The 19,259-nt window shown below is 44.1% G+C and overlaps 1 protein-coding gene across 3 annotated transcripts in view; it reads right to left on the minus strand.

The window, feature by feature from the left end:
• The window catches only part of CAMSAP1 (calmodulin regulated spectrin associated protein 1), a 179,866-nt gene that overhangs the window by 17,732 nt on the left and 142,875 nt on the right, over nucleotides 1-19,259 (minus strand). For all 3 annotated transcript variants that reach the window (XM_030207609.1, XM_030207608.1, XM_030207610.1), the window contains 2 exons: nucleotides 12,875-15,269; nucleotides 11,385-11,521 (listed from right to left, as the gene is read on the minus strand). In XM_030207609.1, coding sequence (XP_030063469.1) covers nucleotides 11,385-11,521; nucleotides 12,875-15,269 — 2,532 coding nt within the window. The remainder of the gene's footprint in view (nucleotides 1-11,384; nucleotides 11,522-12,874; nucleotides 15,270-19,259) is intronic.

The following is a 19,259-nucleotide window of genomic DNA, read 5'->3' on the forward strand; positions in this document are numbered from 1 at the left end:
AAAGCAGCAATCTATGTCAGGGTACGACCACCAGATAGAATGGCTCCTGCTCCCTTCTGATCAGAATCCTATACTGTTCTCTCTCACACCCAACTGAGTGCATCAGGGTGAATTCTGAACTGGTCTGGAGGGACTAAAGGAAAGAAAATTAGCAAGTAAGATCTAATTTCTTCTTCCTGAGAATCCTTCCAACCAGTCCAGATGAATGGGATGTACCCAAGCAGTCTTTTATGGGTAGGAAGATGACAACCCCGCAGTCAAACCTCTTGCTTCCAACACCACATCCCGATGCGCTCGAACATCCAAAGCACAAGTGGCCGCCCTACAAATGTCTTGAGATGGACTTATGATGTTACCTTCCTTGAGAAGAATCCTGGGGTGCTAAAAGCTCAACCTCCCATCCCTTGAGGATATAAACTGAAGCAATGGGTTTCCTTAATCCACTGCACCAGAGTTGCCTTTGGTGGCTGCTTCCCCTTTCTTTTGTCCTCCAAAGAGAACAATCGGTCTGACCAAAGGAATTCCTTTGCTCTCTTAAGCTACCCACACAAGGTCCTCTGGACATCCAAGTGATATAAAAAGCTTTTGTTCTATGTTGTTTGCATCTACTCCAAGGATCAGGAGCAAAATACTCTTGAGTCACATGAACAGAAAAACTACTTTTGGGAGAAAGCAGGGAACAGGCCACAGAACCACCTTTTCCTTGAAAAACAACAGTAAGAGTCCCTGCATGATAAGATCTGCAATTCCAAAATCCTCCTAGTAGATCAAATGATCACCAGAAAAATTGTCTTCAAAGTCATGTCCTTCCAGGGTTGAAAAGGCAGGCATACCAAGGCAAACACCATGAGATTCAAATCTCAGGGGTGCATTACTGGACTCCTAGGAGATATCAACAACTTGGTGTCTGGCAAAAAACAAACAAAAAACAAAAACAAACAAAAATCCAAAACAAAAACCAACTACATCCTGATCAGATGCTAACTATTTACCTACAACCAAGCCACAAAGATAAGCCAGGGCTGAGATTTGAACCTTCAGAGAAGCTAATGCCAAGTCCTTGAGCAAACTAGTTTGCAAAAATCCCTGAATATCTCCTATGGAAGCTCATGAGAAAAGCACTTGTCGGTCTTCACATCATCCCTCAAAAATGCGCCAAATTCACATACACCAACGAAGTAGACCACCTTCTGGAAGTCAATGTGGATATTACTTTGCTGGAGTATCCTCTTTTTTGCAACCTTGTTCTGTCAACAGACAGTACGAAGACAGGTCCTGCATCTTCACTAGATCCTGACTCGAGACCCTCCATGGCCAGGAACCGAAGCAGAATGCCCACTACCAAATGGACTAGGTCTCCATACCCTAGGCCACACTAGAACTACCAGAACCACTGAGCCTCCATGGGCATCTATCTTCTAAATGATCCTACTCAGCAGAGGCCATGGCAGAAACACATGTAAAAGGGTCATTCTAAGTATTGTGCAATACTGACAACAGTATCCAATACGAAGGTTCCCAGATTCTTCAGCTATAGGAGAGAGGGTTGACTGAAAGGGATAGATGTATTACTGCTACATTAATGTATCTATCCCTTCCAACTGACCACCTCTGAAGTATCTGGGAGTCCTCCCATTGAGCACTGTTGCTATGAGATCTATCACCAGTGGACTCCAGTGTTGCACAATGCTTACAAAAGCGTCCTGTGCCAGACACCATTCCTCTAGATCTAGGTGGTTTCTGCTTTGTCTACTTGCACATTCTCTATGCTGGCCACATGCACTGTGGACTTATCAGACACTGGCCGATATGACTCTCACTGTCTTGCTCTGAATCAATAGGCAAAATGCCTGCAGTGATAACTAGATTGATCTTGCTCCTAACCTGTTAATCAACCACGCCTCATCCTCCCTTGACCAGCAGCCTTCCGCCATTTGCCCCAGGGAATGAGCTTCTCAGCCCTTCAGGCTAGTGCTAGTGTCCGCCATCATCACCATCTACTGCACTCTCTAGACTCACTCCTTTCTTCAAATTGGTGCTCTACAGACACCACCTCAGAGACCGTCCCTTGACTCCCTCAGGAGAGACAGCCTCACATCCAACTCCTGTGACTGTGGTGTCCACCAAGATGATAGTACCTGCTACAGGGGTCCTATGTACTCTCTGGCGCAAGGAACCACCTCTAGTGATGCTGCCATCAACCCTAAGACTTGAAGGTAATTCCAAGTTCAAGGCATCTCTCTACTGAGAAGCTCTTGAACTGTGCCCTTAGCTTCCTCACTTGTTCTTCCATCAGAAACACTCCCCCCCAGAGATGTGTTTTACTTCATTCCTAGATACTCTATCACCCGTGAAAGCCACAACTTGCTCTTGGCAAGCCCAAATCCTCGGCTTAGGACTCATTTTTCAGGAAGGACTTCGCCTGTTATCAACCAATCATCGATACAGGGAATTTGGGTGCACCCCTCCAGCCTGCTACCACCACCAGGACCATGGGAAAAATCTGTGGTACTATCACCAGGCCAAAGGGAAGAGCACAAAACAAAATGCTGCCCTAAAACTGCAAAACAAACTTACTTCTGATGGCCAGGCTGAATCGGAATATAGAGATATGCCTTCATCAGATCTAAGACTATAAGAAACTCCCCCTCTCAGACTAAAATGACCAACTGGAGAGTTTCCATACAGAAACCAGTATTTTAGAGATCCATTCTACCTCTTGAGATCTAAAATGGGTCAGAATTTATTATTGGCATTAGAAAATAGAATACCTGCCCCTCGATTGATCCTCTGGAAGGATAGTGTCACTGCCTTGAGTTGCAGCACTCTCTGCAAAATGCCCCGAACACCCTCATCCTGCCTCTTAAGCAGCAGAGAGACTCTAGGAAATTGTTTCGTAGAGGTGAGCGAATGCCACAGCGTAGTCCTCATGATGACTTCCAGGACCCACTGATCTGAAGTAATCTGGCCCACCCGCAGTAGAATGTTCTTAACCAACATCCCACTGTCAGCAGCAGAGAGTCGTCCTGATAATCTCAGAACTGACCGCAGCAGCAGGCCCTGCCACTTAACTGGGTCCAACATCTCTTTGAAAGGACCAGCCTTTCTGGAAAAACCTGGACTGCTGCGTTCTAAGGGTACTAAGAAGTACTCAAGACAGTACTTCTTTGTACCCTGCAACAAGGCTTATCATCTAGAAGATGAAGCCTCTTGGACTATCCTAAACACGTCCATCAACTTGTCCAGGTCCTTCTCAAACAGCTGCTCACAGAAAGGAAGCCTACTCTTTGATGCCACATCCAACAACCAACAATGAAGCCAAAGGAACCTACATGCTACCACCAGCAAAGCCATGCTTTTAGCAGAAGCTCTTATGACATTGTACCCAGCGGGCCTCTCACCTGTCCTATCCAACACCTGTTCAGAAAACCTAAAGCACACCCACACCATGTAACTTCCACATACTGAAGCATGCAATGGTAAGGCTGACATGTCAGTTGCTTGCTTCATCCTGTGATATTGAGGGTCTATCAAGGCTGCCTTCCCTTCAACGGGAATAGTTGTCTTCTTAGCAACTGTGGGCCTGTTTAATAAAGTACTGATTTGACAACCCCCACCCCTCCCTTTATACTTGTGCTTTTTTGGCTATTTTGCAACTGTGGACAGTACCATATTTATCCTCAGGGGCTTCAAAACCTCTTTCTCATCCAGTGGAATCAGGTAAAGCTGCATAATAGCTCAGCTGGCTTTGAAACCCGCATCTGGGGAGTCCCACCCCACCAAAATCATATCCTTTATAGCACTATGCACAGGAAAGATCAAGGTGGTTTCCTAATCCCTATTATCAAGGGATCCTCAACCTCAGTTTTCACAGTCTTGAGGTTCATCCAACAGTTTAAAGACTGCTGCCACTTAAGAAATTAGTTCTGTAGGCATGTCCCCATGGAAGATCCTCAGTGCAGAGGGATCCTCCCTGGAGGCCATGCCTACTACTACTATTTAGCATTTCTATAGCGCTACAAGGCATACGCAGCGCTACACAAACATAGAAGAAAGACAGTCCCTGCTCAAAGAGCTTACAATCTAATAGACAAAAAATAAATAAAGTAAGCAAATCAAATCAATTAATGTGAACGGGAAGGAAGAGAGGAGGGTAGGTGGAGGCGAGTGGTTACGAGTCAAAAGCAATGTTAAAGAGGAGGGCTTTCAGTCTAGATTTAAAGGTGGCCAAGGATGGGGCAAGACGTAGGGGCTCAGGAAGTTTATGCCTCCTCCAACTGTCCTTTAGCCAGTCTAATGTAGCCATACATTGCTAATGCAGATCATCCAAGCTTGTCTCCCAATCCAGACTAAGTCATTTAGAAACCTCAGGTCCCACAGCAGAGTCTTCCTTGGGAACAGGGCCAGTTTCCCTGAATATTTTAAATAAAGGGCTCTGTATACAGAAACAACAAATCTAGTAGAAATCCAGTCCCTTCCAAGGTTTCCCTGGGTCTGTTGCACAGGCTCTGAACCTCCAGAAATTCCAGTCTGCAGTCATGAAGTCATGAAGAGGCCGAATCCACACACGTGTTTTCAAACATGGCTGTAGAAGTCCACTGTCTGCAGTTAGAGAGAGGCCAAATCCACACAGGTGTTTTCAAAGATGGCTGCCACCACCATCTCAGAGGTCAGCCTCTCTCTCTGGGTCAGATGTCCTCTGCTTCACTACAGCTCTCTGACCATCAATTCCCCCAACAGAGACTCCACTATCCGCTGCAGCTCCTCACCACCACAGCAACTTCTACACTTTTTCACTCTGGCTAGCTGTAAGCACCTTGCAGGCTTGCAGCAATTTTCCCCTCTCCCTCCCCTCACAAAGGAACTTCACCCCGAATCAACACCACAAGAGTGGAAACTGTCCAAAATGGCAGGCTGCTCCACAAAACTCATTACAATGCCTTTTTTTTTTTGCCTGCTGCTACCTACTCAAAGTTTCAATATTAGGGAGGGAGAAGCTGAGACAACTCTGATCTTAGCCCATTCCAGGACAAAACATTTGAGATGGTGGTGGGTGTGGGGACACAACTACCTAGGTGTGACACCTCACCGGCTTAAGGCTGGAGTGATTCAAGTTCCTGCTAGCCTTATTGGTGGTCCTACTTTTTTTTAAATTAAAGGATAAAAAAAATATCCTACCAGAGGGCTCAAGAACACCTTGTAGTCACCCCTAATAGACCCGGCCTGCCTCAACCAGATCTGGACTGCACACCTACCAATCTGCTGAAGACTGAGAAATACTAGCTGGCTGTGGGCCGCAAAGGATACTTACAGTACCACCTTCCAAAGTCAGCAGTCCTCAGTCTCTATCTACTGATAGCACAGTGTCAACCCATAAGTCTGGACTGGTCTGGAGAGACATTAAGAAATTGTCATTTTTTTGAAGTTTGGCTCCAAAAGGAAAGGGAAAACACCAACGGCCCTGTTTACTAAGGTGCGCTAGAGGTGCATTAGTGCTTTTAGTGCTTGCTAACCATTAGCGCACGCTGTGTAGGCGCCCACAATATTCCTATGGGCCCCTACAGTTAGCGCGCAATAATTTTGTGCAGGCGCTAAAAAACGCTAGCACGTCATAGTAAACAGAGCCCCAAGGGAATTATCATACCAAAGAACAAGAAGGCGTGGCCACAGGCATCAACAGATTAACCACAGGATTCAGTGATTTTTTTTTTACAGTTGATTTTTACTGAACAACCCGAAAGACTGTGTTTCGACCAAAGTCTGCATCAGTGATCTACACAAAGATTATAATAGCCATTCAAAAAATAAACATATACGGATAAAGTTCATGGTTGAAAGAATACTTAAAACTAGGGCAATTGGACGAGTCAAAATGTTAATCACAATTAGAATTTTTAATTTTTAATTAACTGGTCTGGCATTGGACCAATATTTCACCTAACATCAGCAATTAGAGGGCAAGAGAGAAGGCAGAAGTGCACGGGAGCAGGGATAGAGCATGCAGGAGCATGGACAGAGTTAGGGTTGTTGGCACCCCCTGTAGCTATACACCAGTGCCCTTCCTGGTCCACCACTGCTTCTGCTGTTGCTGCCACAGCTGCCTTACTCCACCAGCCTCCAAAGCCTTCCCCAGCTCACACGGGTTCAACATTATGGTGCATACCATTACCTGCCTTCTTCTGCCGGTACCCAGCCTCCTCTGATGTACTTTCTGTTTCCAAGAAGGCTGTGGGGATGTGTCTGCAGGAAGACTGGAAAAGGTATACACTGCAACATTGAACCCATGGGAGCTGGGGAATGGAAAGAAAGGGAAGGCAGAGAATAGCCTGGCACAGTTAACATGCTTAAAATTTTTATCGTGAAAACTTATACTGTATTAATCACATTAGTTAATGCAATTAATCCACTGTCCTACTAAAAACATAATATTGATCACAAAAATAAATTTATAATTAAACACAATACATAATCACAACACTTCAAAACTCACGGCATAAAGGTAAGATATTACTATTGCACATTACACCGATAAGAAACAAATTAAAAGCATTTACCTTATTCAAACGTAAGAGCCAATGGAAAAAAAAACTCATAAAAGTGATGCACAAAGTTCACTTGAAAAGGAGACGAGACAAACAATATAAATTGTTTTCAAAATAAAACAAAGCAACAGTCATAATAGGTAGAGCACAAATGTATAAATGATAAAGCGAAGATATTTACCTGCAGCAGGTATTCTCAGAGGACAGCAGGTCATTCATTCTCACATGTGGGCAACGTCATTCATGTTGCCCGGTGCACAGCTTAAACGAGCTACTAGAGCTTTAACAGCATGCACAGTGTCCCCACCGCGCATGCGTATGTGCCTTCCCGCCCAACGTAAGCATGTCGGACTATCGGTACAATACTATAGCATAGTACAAAAAGGAGACAACTCCAAGGGGAGTTGGAAGAATGAATGGCCTGCTGTCCTCAAAGAATATCTGCTACAGGTAAGTATCTTTGTTTTCTTTGAGGACAAGCAGGTCATATTCTCACATGTGGGAATACCAAGCTACCAGGCTCATGAAAAACCATCAAGGTCAATAGGACCTAGCAACGGTTAAGGACAAAATAGTAATTAACCTGAAACTATATACAACCGTGTGAGAGTGCAGCCTGGAACAGAACAAAACGGGACTAGGACGGTGGAGTTGGATTCAAGCTAGACCCCAAACAAATTCTGTAGAAGTGTCTGTCCTAACTGACTATCACATCAGGTATCCTGCTCAAGGCAGGAATGAGATGTGAATGTGGACCGATGACTACATTGCAGCCTTGCAGATTTCTTCAATGGAGGCTGACCTCAAGTGACTACAGTCGCAGCCATGGCTCTGACATTGTGAGCCTTGATATGGCCCTCAAGAGTCAGCCCAGCATGGGAATAAGTGAATGAAATGCGATCTGTCAGCCAATTAGAGACTGTGTTTCCCAATGGCAACTCCCATCCTGTTCGGATCAAAAGAAACAAAAAGCTGGGTGGACTGTCTGTAGGGCCTAGTCCGCTCCAAGTTAAAGGCTAATGCTTGCTTGAAGTCCAAGGTGTGCAAAGCGCTTTCACCAGCATGGGCATGTGGTTTGGGAAAGAATGTTGGAAGAACGATTGATGAAACTCCAACATAACCTTAGGCAGGAACTTAGGGTGATTATAATGAAATTTTGTGTAAGGTGGATCCATCACTAGGGCTTGACGCTCACTGACCCTGCGAGCTGAAGTAACAGCTACCAAAAACAAGACTTTCCAGGTCAAGTACTTCAGATGACAGGAATCCAGCGTCTCAAAAGGAGCTTTCATCAGCAGGGCGAGTATGATGCTGTGGTTTGACAGGGGGCTTTGTCAAAAGCAAACCTCTTAAGATGCAAACTAGAGGTTGTCCAGAGATGGGCCTACCTTCTATATGGCATGAGGTGAACCCTTACAGAGTTGGTTTCGAGATCAGACTCAGAAATGTGTATAAGGCATTCAAGCAGAGTCTGTGTAGGGCAAGAAAGGGGATCTAGGACCTTACCCTCACAACAGATGGCAAACCTCTTCCACTTGAAAGAATAACAGCTCTTACTGGAATCTTTACTGGAAGCCAGCAAGACCTGGGAGACACCTTCAGGAAGATGCAAGGAAGCAAATTCTAAGCTCTCAACATGCAGGCTGTGAGGGCCAGAGACTGGAGGCTGGGATGCAGAAGAGATCAGTTGTTCTGTGTGATGAGGGTCAGAAAACACTCCAATCTTCCTGGTTTTTTGGAGTACAACCCCAGAACAGGAGGGAATCAGATTTGCCAGGACCAATATGGAGCAATGAGGTGGCATGACCCTGCTCAGTCTGCTGGCCAGGCTGTTGGATTTGCCCACCAGGCAAGCCACATCTGGACGGCCTCCTGACACCGTGGGCATGAATTGGTACCCCCCTGCTTAAGTACATAAGTATTGCCATACTGGGACAGACCAAAGGTCCATCAAGCCCAGCATCCTGTTTCCAACAGTGGCCAATCCAGGTCACAAATACCTGGCAAGATCCCCAAAAAGTACAAAACATTTTATACTGCTTATCCCAGAAATAGTGGATTTTCCCCAAGTCCAATTTAATAATGGTCTATGTACTTTTCCTTTAGGAAGCTGTCAACCTTTTTTAAACGCCGCTAAGCTAACCGCATTTACCACATTCTCCGGCAACAAATTCCAGAGTTTAATTACACGTTGAGTGAAGAAACATTTTCTACGATTCATTTTAAATTTACTACATTGTAGCTTCATCGAATGCCTCCTGAGTATGGTGAAAAGTCTGATTGGGACCATTCATATGACTGTGGCTGTCCCATTTAAGCTGCACTGACTCTGGCGGACTCTCTCCCTTCAGAGCAGGCAATAGAACTTTGCCAGCTGGCCAATAAGCAGATGGAGTGTAGGCATTATCTGGCCAGGGGTGCCTATGATACTTTTGATGTAGTGTCCAGACTCTCTGGAATGGGTGTGGGGCTGCGCAGATGCTCATGGCTACGTCTCTGACCTACAACAAGCGGTTCAAGAGATGTTGTCGGACATGCCATGCTGAGGGGACAACTTGTTTGGAGAGAAAGTGGAAGAGGCTGATGACCTCATTAAGAAACACAGACACTATCCACACTCAGCGTACTCCATCTGCATTTTCTTCAGTAAGAAGATACTTGACCGGGTTTTGGCATCGTACCTATTACTCTCAAAGGCGTAGGTTACCAGCCTCCCGCTCGTTCTACTCAGGCGACTCAAGTCCAAAATCCCAGGCCTCACCAATCCTGTCCTCAGTAGTTCAGTCAGCTCTCCAATCAAAGCAGGGCACAGGTTTTTTACGGGCTCCAGCAGAGCATTGCCACCCAAAAGTATCCATCCCGGGCAGCTTACCAGTTGGGAGGAGTCTCACTTTTTACCAACACAGATGGCCTCTTTTAACCTCTGACTGGTGGGTTCTCCAAATAGTCCGGTTCAGGTATACTCTGAACTGGCATCAAACACCTCCAAACTGCGCACCTTGAGTGTTGTTCATCTGATCTCTGCACAGGCAGGTACTTACAGAGGAACACCCTTCTATAGGCCCACATGATCAAACCCATACCACCACAGGAAGAAGGGAAGGGATTCTATTCCAGGTACTTCCTTGTGACCAAGAAGACAGGGGGATACCGGCCCATCCTAGACTTAAGGGCCCTGAACAAATTTTTGGTGAAAGAAATGTTCAGGATGATTTCCCTGGGCAGTCTACTTCCTCTCATTCAGGCAAACAATTGGCTATGCTCTCTGGACTTAAAGGATGCCTATACCCGCATTTTGATACTTCCCAGTCACAGGAAGTATCTCAGATTTTGAGTGGGAAAGCGCCACTTCCAGTATCATGTTCTGCCATTTGGCACAGTGTCTGCGCCCAAAGTTGTCATCAAATGTCTGAAAGTAGTTGCGCTGTTTATAAGCAGACGGGGGATATATGTATTTCCCTATCTGGACAATTGACTGGTCAAGAGCACATCTCAAGAAGGAGCCAAGAAGTCAATGCGGATGACTACTCAGGGGTTGGAGCTTCTGGGGTTTTTAATTAATTACCCCAAGTCCCATCTACAGCCAGTTCGTCAATTGGAGTAGATAGGAGCTCTGCTAGGCACAGTGCAGGCTTGGGCCTTCCTCCCTCAAGCATGAACGGATACCCTAGTAACATTTGCCTTGCAGGTCCGCACCAGCCAGTAGCAGTCACATCAGTAAATATTGAGATTGATGGACCACATGGCCTACACAGTGCATGCCACACCTATGGCACGGCTCTATTTGAGAGTGGCTCAATGGATCATATATATTCTTGAAAACTCAACTGGGTTGCAGCCCTTGAAGTCTGAGGTTGCCCACCCCTGATGTAGTGCTTAATTATAGATTTATTCTAGTAATCAATATTATAAGTATGTTTTCAATCATGAACTTTATCCACATTATTCTTTTTGAATATCTATTTGTAATTATTTATTTTTTGTTAGTTTTTTATGGTGTGTATTTTAAATGTCTGTATCTGCTTTAATTATGTGTCAATCCATGTCAGTAGTCCAATAAAAATCAGCTGTAAGAAATCACTGAATTTTGTGGTTTATCTGTTGATGCCCATGGCCACTTCTTGTTGCCCTTTAGTTTTATATATTTTTAAGTTCCAGCAACTTAGATAAATACTTGCCATTGGCTTTGTAAAGTTGCTATAGGGACTTTATATCACACAAAAGCAAAATGAAGCCCTTTCTTTGGGGCCCTTTTAAAAAGTCACAGGAGGGCTAACGCATGGGTAGCACACGCCAGATCGGCACTACCTCCAGGGTAGTGTGTATCCGGCGGTAATTCTGAGTTTGGCACATGCCGAATCCTGTGGTAGAATGTATTTTTCTATTTTCTACCGTGAGGGGTATTCCTGGCGGTAATTGATATTATGGCCACATTGGCACGCACTGCATGGTTACCATGTGGGTAGCATGTAAGACTTTACCGCTACATCAATGGCTGGCAGTAAGGGATCGAGCTGTAAATAGGCATGCTAGTTTTAATTTTTATGCACGCCAATTTCCCAGCCCATTAAAAATGGCCTTTTTCCCAGCCGTGGTAAAAAGTGGCCCAGTGCATGCCAAAAAGACGCACTACCGCAGATGACGTAGGTAAGCTTTCAAGACCACACAAGCTCCTTGTTCAGCAGTTTAAGGAGGCCAATAAAATATAAGAAACCTCACATATTTCACCCTCTTTGGTGGTCCAATAAATAGCTATCACAGGCTATAAAGATCTCACATTCCCATGCAATATGTTTAAGGAATTAGGAGCTCTCAGATTATGCACATTCTTTGTCTGTTTACCGAGCCTCATCTCGCTTCAGTTCAACTTCTGCCTCAAGCTGAAGTTTTCGGATACGAGCCTCTTCAGCCTTGCGCTGCTGTTTCAGTAAGAAAGCAGCACGTTTCTTTGCTAGTTCATCTTCTGCTTTCTGTTCATCCTGTATTGTTAAAAAGGACAAGAGACCATGTGAAAACAACTGACAAGCAGATAACAAAATCTACTAAAGACAATTAAAGGTGCTATAATACAAATACAGAAATTCTGTATACACATCATTTTAGTCATATAGAAAACGATGACTGATATATTCTGCCCATTCCTACACCATAGGAGCCAACTTTTCAAAACAACTGGAGGTGCTAAACCCAATGGAAATAACGCTTCACTGAACAGTAGAGATAATTTCTCAATATTGGGGTGCTCAAGCACCCACAGAGCTGGCACCTATGATCCAGACCTATTAATAAGCTCTACAGTCCATCCTCTCCTTTAGAGACCCTCTGTACTTTTCCTATGTTTTCTTAAATTCAAATCCTATCTCCACCTCCACTGGAAAACTGTTCAACATGTACTAGTTCAATATCTTATTGTTATTTATCGATAGAATTAGGAAGGTGCAATCATTACATTTTCTTATATACAATATTATCTTGGATTCAATATGCACTTTTTTTCTCAAAAAATTACTCAAAGTCTGGGTGCATACTGCACATAGAAAAAAAAGTTTGAAGGTGTTTTAAGCCTTTCGCAAGGCAATACTCATCACGTGTGAAGACCGCCAAGGCATCAGTTGATGGCTATAGATCTGGCAGGTTACGATATTTCACAAAAGAATTATTTTTATCAATGCATTTTCATTTGTAATTGCACTTCTGTGGTGCACTATTTTTTTATACTACCTGTACGTACTTAATATAGCGATTCCAACCTCATACTTACAGAAGTACATGGACATGCTGAACTCCACCTTATTTTATACATAGGTAATTAGAGTTTTACATCAGAATAAAGCTTAAAACTCTTGGTGCTATTATACATGAATGCATATTATAATTGAGATAATATGGTAATTGTCTTAATGCTCTATAGAACTGGCTTTGGAACTAAGCAGAACAAAACTGCACGGGGATAAACACATAAGACTAAACACTTAGAAAACATAGTGCCTACTTTTATGGAATAGAGACAAAGATGTTTATAGGGATGGAGAATGGCCAGAATGTGGACAGGCTCAGCACTTGCAGGAATTGACACACAGGTATATACAAGAATATAACTACACAAAGTTGCTGTTGTCTCAGGGTAGGTATAAACTGTTTGCATATTTTGCACCTATTTTATTTAAAAAGGCAGCATATGTCTTTCTTTCCTAGGCATTCTTTCATAAAACTACCCCTCTCCCCCCAAACCATGTTGACATCTTGACATTTGAGCTTGCGCTCCTAAATAATTTTCGGCTCTAAAAACTTTTAACTGAAACCTATATCCTATTAAAGGAAAAAGTTTTTACCTTGAAGAAAAATCCTACACCAGACTTCTGATCTTCACCACTTGTGTCTGCAGAGACTTCAAGGTTTTCTGTTTCATAGTCGTCTTCTGCATCTCTGAATTCAGATATGTCTACCTCAATGAGGTTCGCCTTACTTTTCAGTGTTTCATCTACTGGCACATTTTCTTTTCCTGAGTCATCTGAAGATTTTGACCCTATAGCTCTTGAATTGAAAGCTTCTTTGCTAATTTGCTCAGCAATAATATTCGCATCCTTAGAAGTAGACAGTACAAATGCCCTGTGATTGCTTTCATCATGGAGTCTGTAACTTCCAACAAGATGACCTTGGGAATCACTATCTGGGTCTGGACTGTTTTCAAAACCTTCTGTTTGTATAGTACATGGTTTATGAGTTGTGAAAGGCCTGAAATGGGGTAATGTTTCTACATTATGTATCGGAGTGACTACACGGGATGAATTTTGCTGTTTGTCCTTAGAAACCTTCAGTTCGGTTGGTCGGTTGGCACGGGGGGTTCGTCCTTGACCAAGTCGAGGTGGTTTACGATTGGTGCCTGTGCTTGTGGGAGAGAGCAGCTCCACAAAGTGAATAGGTGGTTTTATATTTTGGTCCAGACTTCTAGAACTTGGTGTTGGGGATTTCATAAGAAGCTCCTGCTGTTGAGATATTTTTAATATAGCCTGTTGAAGTGTACTAATAGTTTCATTTAGTTTCTCAATAGAGAGTTCACATTCATTTAAATCTACATCAGGAACAGCTTCCTCTAGAATGCTAGCAGAAATAGCTTTTGTCTTCTTAATGTCCTCAATAGCAACATGTTGTCTAGGTTTGTGCTCCACAATAGTTGCATTATCTGGAATTCTGACTTCTTTTGCTATATGGGGTTCATTTCTAGTTTCTTTGTCACCTTTTAAAAAGTACTGTTCAGTATTCACATTCATAGAAACAGAAACAAAATCTTCCCCATTTTGACTTGTGTGCTCCTTAGGAAAAGGACATGGTTTTAGTGGCTGAGGAATTCCTTCAGTTTTCCCCTTTTTAACAACATTCAAGAAAGCTGCCTTACCCAACTTCAGCCGCTGCCTAGCAGAGAGAGCTTCCATTTTTTTCTTTTGTGCTTCTATTGACCTTCGCTTTTCTTCCAACTGCATGTGCAGCTGGACCAGTTCTGAAGCTAAAAGATTGGCATTGTCTTTATTCTGCCTGCCCGGGCTCTGTTCTCGTTTTTGTTTCCATGTGGTTAATGGAATAGAAATACTTTCTGAACCATCAGGTGTGGTCTTCTGAGAACTACTGGTGCTTGACTTAGTTTCATAACTGTTGAGTCTTTGAAGTTTACGTTCTGCAAAGCTAGTCATTCGGACACTGCCACTAGCCATGGAGGCACTACTAATTTGGGAGATGGTGCTGAGACATGGGCTTGAACGCCCACTGGCATCATCCTTGTCTTCATGTTCTTTCACTTTCATGTCCTCCTGCAGTTTTTCAGACTCTTCCTCACCTATATATTTACGGATGACCAAATGGTCTCCAACCAAGTCTTGCTCTGCTTCTTCTATATCCAAGACATCAGAATCAGAATCTTGCCTCACTATGGTCCACGCAATATCAGGGTTACGAGAAGAACCACTTTTTCCATAACTAGTTTCGTCTTCATCTTCTTCGGTCTTTGAATCATGAAGGAAGAATCCTCTGCTCAGCTGTTCCTGAGATGAGGGATCTACACTGCTTGTAGCTATAGGTCTAAAAGCTCCAAGTCCAGCCTCTGCTGAAGCTTGCACAGATTCTGTTGTAGCAGCATTAGCTGCTGTTGTAAATACAGAATTTGAAGTAGGCATACAAGTTCTGTCAAGGTCATGATCTACATGATTAATATTTACTTTCTGACGTGATAAGATCAAATGCCCACCATTCGGTCTCTTTGATGTAAAATTCCTTTGGTTTTCCTCACCACACTCTTCCTGTTTGTTAACAATAATTCGTTTTTCCTTTGCTGGTTTCAGCACTGCAGGCATCAATGGCTCCAAGAAAAAGCTATCTGGTTTGTTTTCGGAGGCCTCTGTCTGTTTTTTTGGAGATCGCGCAGTTGATATTTGGCTGGGTACTCTGGAAGATATACTTTGCAAGTCAAGGTCATCCAAGTTTGGTATTTCATCACTTTTAATCATGGTGAGCTGTTCATCCTCATCTTGAATGTCTGCATTACTATGCAAGCTCCTTCCACTAGGTTTTACAGGTGTGGGATTTGATTGATGCTTTGGAGTCACACTGATAATATTTGAAGCCAGGCTATCTTTACTGATTGATCTAGCCAGGCTAATGCTATCGCCAGAACCAGGATCGACATCGCTGTCTGTGGCATAATGAAGAGCGAATGGCGGTGGTTGAGACAATGGTCTAGAAAGGAAGAGGAGAGAAGTTCAAAGAAAACATGTTCCATATAATTTATCCGAATAGACATTCTAAACAGGGAATATTTAAACCAAATACTATATTCATTTTATTTACCATTAATAAATTTTTCACTAATACATTAGCAGCCTACTAGGCACATTATAAATATTAACATGAAATACATCAGATTTTAGTATAAACATAAACTAACAATTGAAGTGCTCCAAACAAACAAAAATAAGAATTAAAGAATTAAGAATGGATGTGCCCTGAGTGGGTTAAGAATCGCAGTGCTAGAAGATGTGTGCTTTAATGTCTTACTAATATCAAGAATACTATATCGAGTCACCAAATTAGAGACTGTCAGTAAACAACAGAATGGCTCCAGTGCTTATACTGCATCTTGGTGCTAGGGGAGTGACTTGCTGCACCTGTCTTACATAGGGACATGACAGTCATGCAGTTGACTGAACATGGGATACCAGTGGGCAAAGAACCAGGTTATAAAAAAGTACTTCCTTCCTTTATTTCTCATGGATGTGACATCCAGGGGAGCAGCAGAGACCCATTACTTCACACTGACTAAACATCTCAGAAACCTCGAGCGGGCATTAGGAATAGTGGGAAGGACTAATGGAAAGAAAATTATCAGTTAAGACCTAAATTTCTCCTTCCATTATGTAGCTTGACCTGTCCCTTTTTAGCTAGGGGGAGAGTGGGTTGTATTGTCAGCATGGCAGAATAGCCTGAATAACTTGGACATCTCTATGTGGAATGTTTTGTACTGTTTGCATCTTTCTTATCTGAATAGAATTCTCTTCAATATTATGTAGATTTATTTTTGATTATGTAAACTGCTCCGACAGTTCTGATGTACGGTATAACAAAGAAACAAAGTAAATAAAGAAACCTGAAACTTCCCTCTATTCCAGAACCTGTAGGATGTTCAAAAGCAATCCCTAGAATGGGTGAGATCCTGGCACCACCTCCCTGAGTGCCAAAGCCCCAAAACTGGCTTCAGAGCATGCCCTAATGTCCATCCTGTAGTGCTTGGCAAAGGTATGCAGAGTTGACCATGTTGCTGCCTTGCAAATATCCGCCGCAGACAAGGTAGTTTCTCTCCAGTATGTCACTGTACGCCTTGTAGAATGAGCCTGCAAGGCATGAGGATCCTGCTCTCCTGCAAGCAAATAAGCAGAAGCGATAGTCTCTTCCACCATCTAGCAATTGTGGACTTCAAAGCCATGAGATCAATCCTCTGCTTACCAAAAAGTATTCCATCCAATTTGTGAAACTCATTCATGACTTCTCGATATCTGATGAAGCTTTTCGATGTGCATGGAATCTTCAAGGAAGAATATGGAGCTTGTTCGTCCTCTTTGCACATGGATGGAAGCTCCACAGACTGGTTCAGATGAAATGCTGATACCACTTTTGGAAGAAAGAAAGGAACCGTGCGTAGAGAGACACCCACCTCCAAAAAACGAAAAGGATCCCGACAAGAGAGCCTGAAGCTCTAAAACCCTATGTGCCAATGCAACAGTCACCAAGAACACTGTCTTTAGCATAAGATCTTTTAAGGAGGCCTTCAGGAGTGGCTCAAGAACAGGCTTTAGAAAAGCCTGAAGGACTAAATTGAGGTTCCTCTCTGGACAAGGTGTATAAAAGCGAGGCCGCAAGCGGCTCACTCCCCATAAGAATTGAACATTTGGATAAGCCGCAAGAGATCTCTTCAGTAGTCAGCCTCTGAAACAGGCCAAAGTAACAACCTGAAATTTAAGAGAAGCCAATGCCAGTGCTTTCTGAAGACCTGCTTGGAGAAATGCTAGGATGTGCGCAATCTGAGCAGAGAAGGAAGAAGAAAATCTATGCTCAGAACACTAGCCCTCGAATGTCCTCCACACCAGCACATATGTCACAGATGCAGAGTGATTCTGAGCCTGAAACATGGTAGCGATGACTGAATCAGAATAATCTTTTTGCCTCAACCAAGACAGATATCAGAGGCTTTTGGGTTATCCTCTGGCAAACACTGTGGCTGAATTTCCCCCTGTTCTTTCACCAAGTTACTGAGATCTTCTCCAAATAGCCACTTGCCCCGAAAGGGCAGTTGAAATGGACGTGACTTTGACACTACATCTGCTGCCCAATACCGCAACCAGAGTTGCCAAAAACCTGTGACAGCCAAAGACATACTGCGTGCCATAACCCATAACGTCATAAATAGCATCCGCCAAGTAGGTCAACCCTGCTTCCAGCTCGGCTTTATGGTGCCAGTCTTGTGTTGCCGACTGCTGATGACACTTCAGGTATGCTTTTGCCAAGAATGAGCTACACAATGTTGCTTGAAAATCCAAAGACTCGACTTCAAAGGCATGTTTCAATGGGCCTTCTAGCTTTCTATCCTGTAGGCATTTAGGGCAATGCCCCTTCCACTAGCAAGGTGGTCTTTTTAGTCACCACTGTAACCAGGGAGCCCACACTGGGAAGCTGCAATTTATCTTTCTCCTCTGGAACTAACATGCAGAGGTAAGCTATGCAGGGCCGGTCTTAGGCAGAGGCAACCAAGGCGGCCACATAGGGCCCCACACCTAAGGGGGCCCCACGCAGCCTGCCTCAACTCTGCCTCCGCTCCAACCGCCACTCGCCTCGGACGACAACCGCATCATTCATGATGATCCCGCGGCTCAGCCGCTTCGCTCCCGCCACCACCGGCGTGGCGCCCACCCCCGGCTTGGGCCCACTGAGCCCGCTGTCAGCTCCCAATTCTCTGGACCCCGGCGACAGTAACTTTGCAGCGAGCCAGGCAGCGACAGCCCCGCGCCCGATGGCGACAGACAAGTTGCAGCGCGACGGCTCACATCCAGGCTCCAGCTTTTCACTTCCTGCTCAATGTCCCGCCTTCTGATGAGGTATTTCCTGTTTCCGCGAGGGCAGGAGTCACTGAGCGGGAAAAGCTGGAGCCTGGTCCGAGGTGGTAAGCCATCGTCGCTGACTGTGGTGCGAGCGAAAGCGCGTGCAGACTCGGTGGAGCCGAGCGAGAAAAGCAACAGACAGGGCTGCGTACAACAGTTGTGCCAATCCATTAAGGCAGGCAGCAAGCCAGGTATGATGATAGCTTTTTTTCTATAGGAAGAACCTTTTTGAATTAAAGTACTGTCTGTCTCTGTGGTGGTGGTTTGAAATGTTTCAGCTGTATGTCCAAACAAAATAAACAGCACCACGGGCCTTTAAAAATGGAACACAGTTCTTTAATGAATGAGCCTTGACAAAAAGACCCGACACGGGCCGTGTTTCGGTGACTAGCACCTGCGTCAGGGGTCACAGTGATTTGGATACAGAAAGTGAAAGTGCCTTGGTGCTTTGTAGCTTTTACTATATGAGACGTGGGGTAAGGAATAATATATTGTAGAGGAATATATTCGAGTTATTCCCCAAGTTTTCCACGTCATCACTGTGACCCCTGACGCAGGTGCTAGTCACCGAAACATGGCCCGTGTCGGGTCTTTTTGTCAAGGCTCATTCATTAAAGAACTGTGTTCCATTTTTAAAGGCCCGTGGTGCTGTTTTTTTTTTTTTTGTTTGGACTTTAGTTTGTACTTCGTTCCCTCTCTTTTGCTATATCAGCTGTATGTCCACCATTTTGTCAAAGGTTTTGCCTGCCTGGGACCCTTGCTTCCAGTGAGCATAGCCACAGTAGTCCCCTTCTTCCCCTCTTCAGTCCCTGCCCACCTTCACCCATAGATATCCTTTTAATCATCTTTTACCTCCCTTCTTCAATGCACCTTAATTTTATTAATTCTTCCTTCTGAGCCTTACTCATCCTCCCCTAAGTGGTCCCATATGCCTCATCCTTCCCCAGGGTTCACCCCAAGTCTCACCTGTACTCCACTACACCTCAGTCACTCTGCACCCTCCCAGTATCATTCATTGTCTCACTAGTGCTGCCACACATCCCCATCTATCTTCCTCCCTTAGTGCTCTCCCACTCCA

This window comes from Microcaecilia unicolor, chromosome 6, assembly GCF_901765095.1.
Source record: "Microcaecilia unicolor chromosome 6, aMicUni1.1, whole genome shotgun sequence".
Taxonomy (NCBI): Eukaryota; Metazoa; Chordata; class Amphibia; order Gymnophiona; family Siphonopidae; genus Microcaecilia; species Microcaecilia unicolor.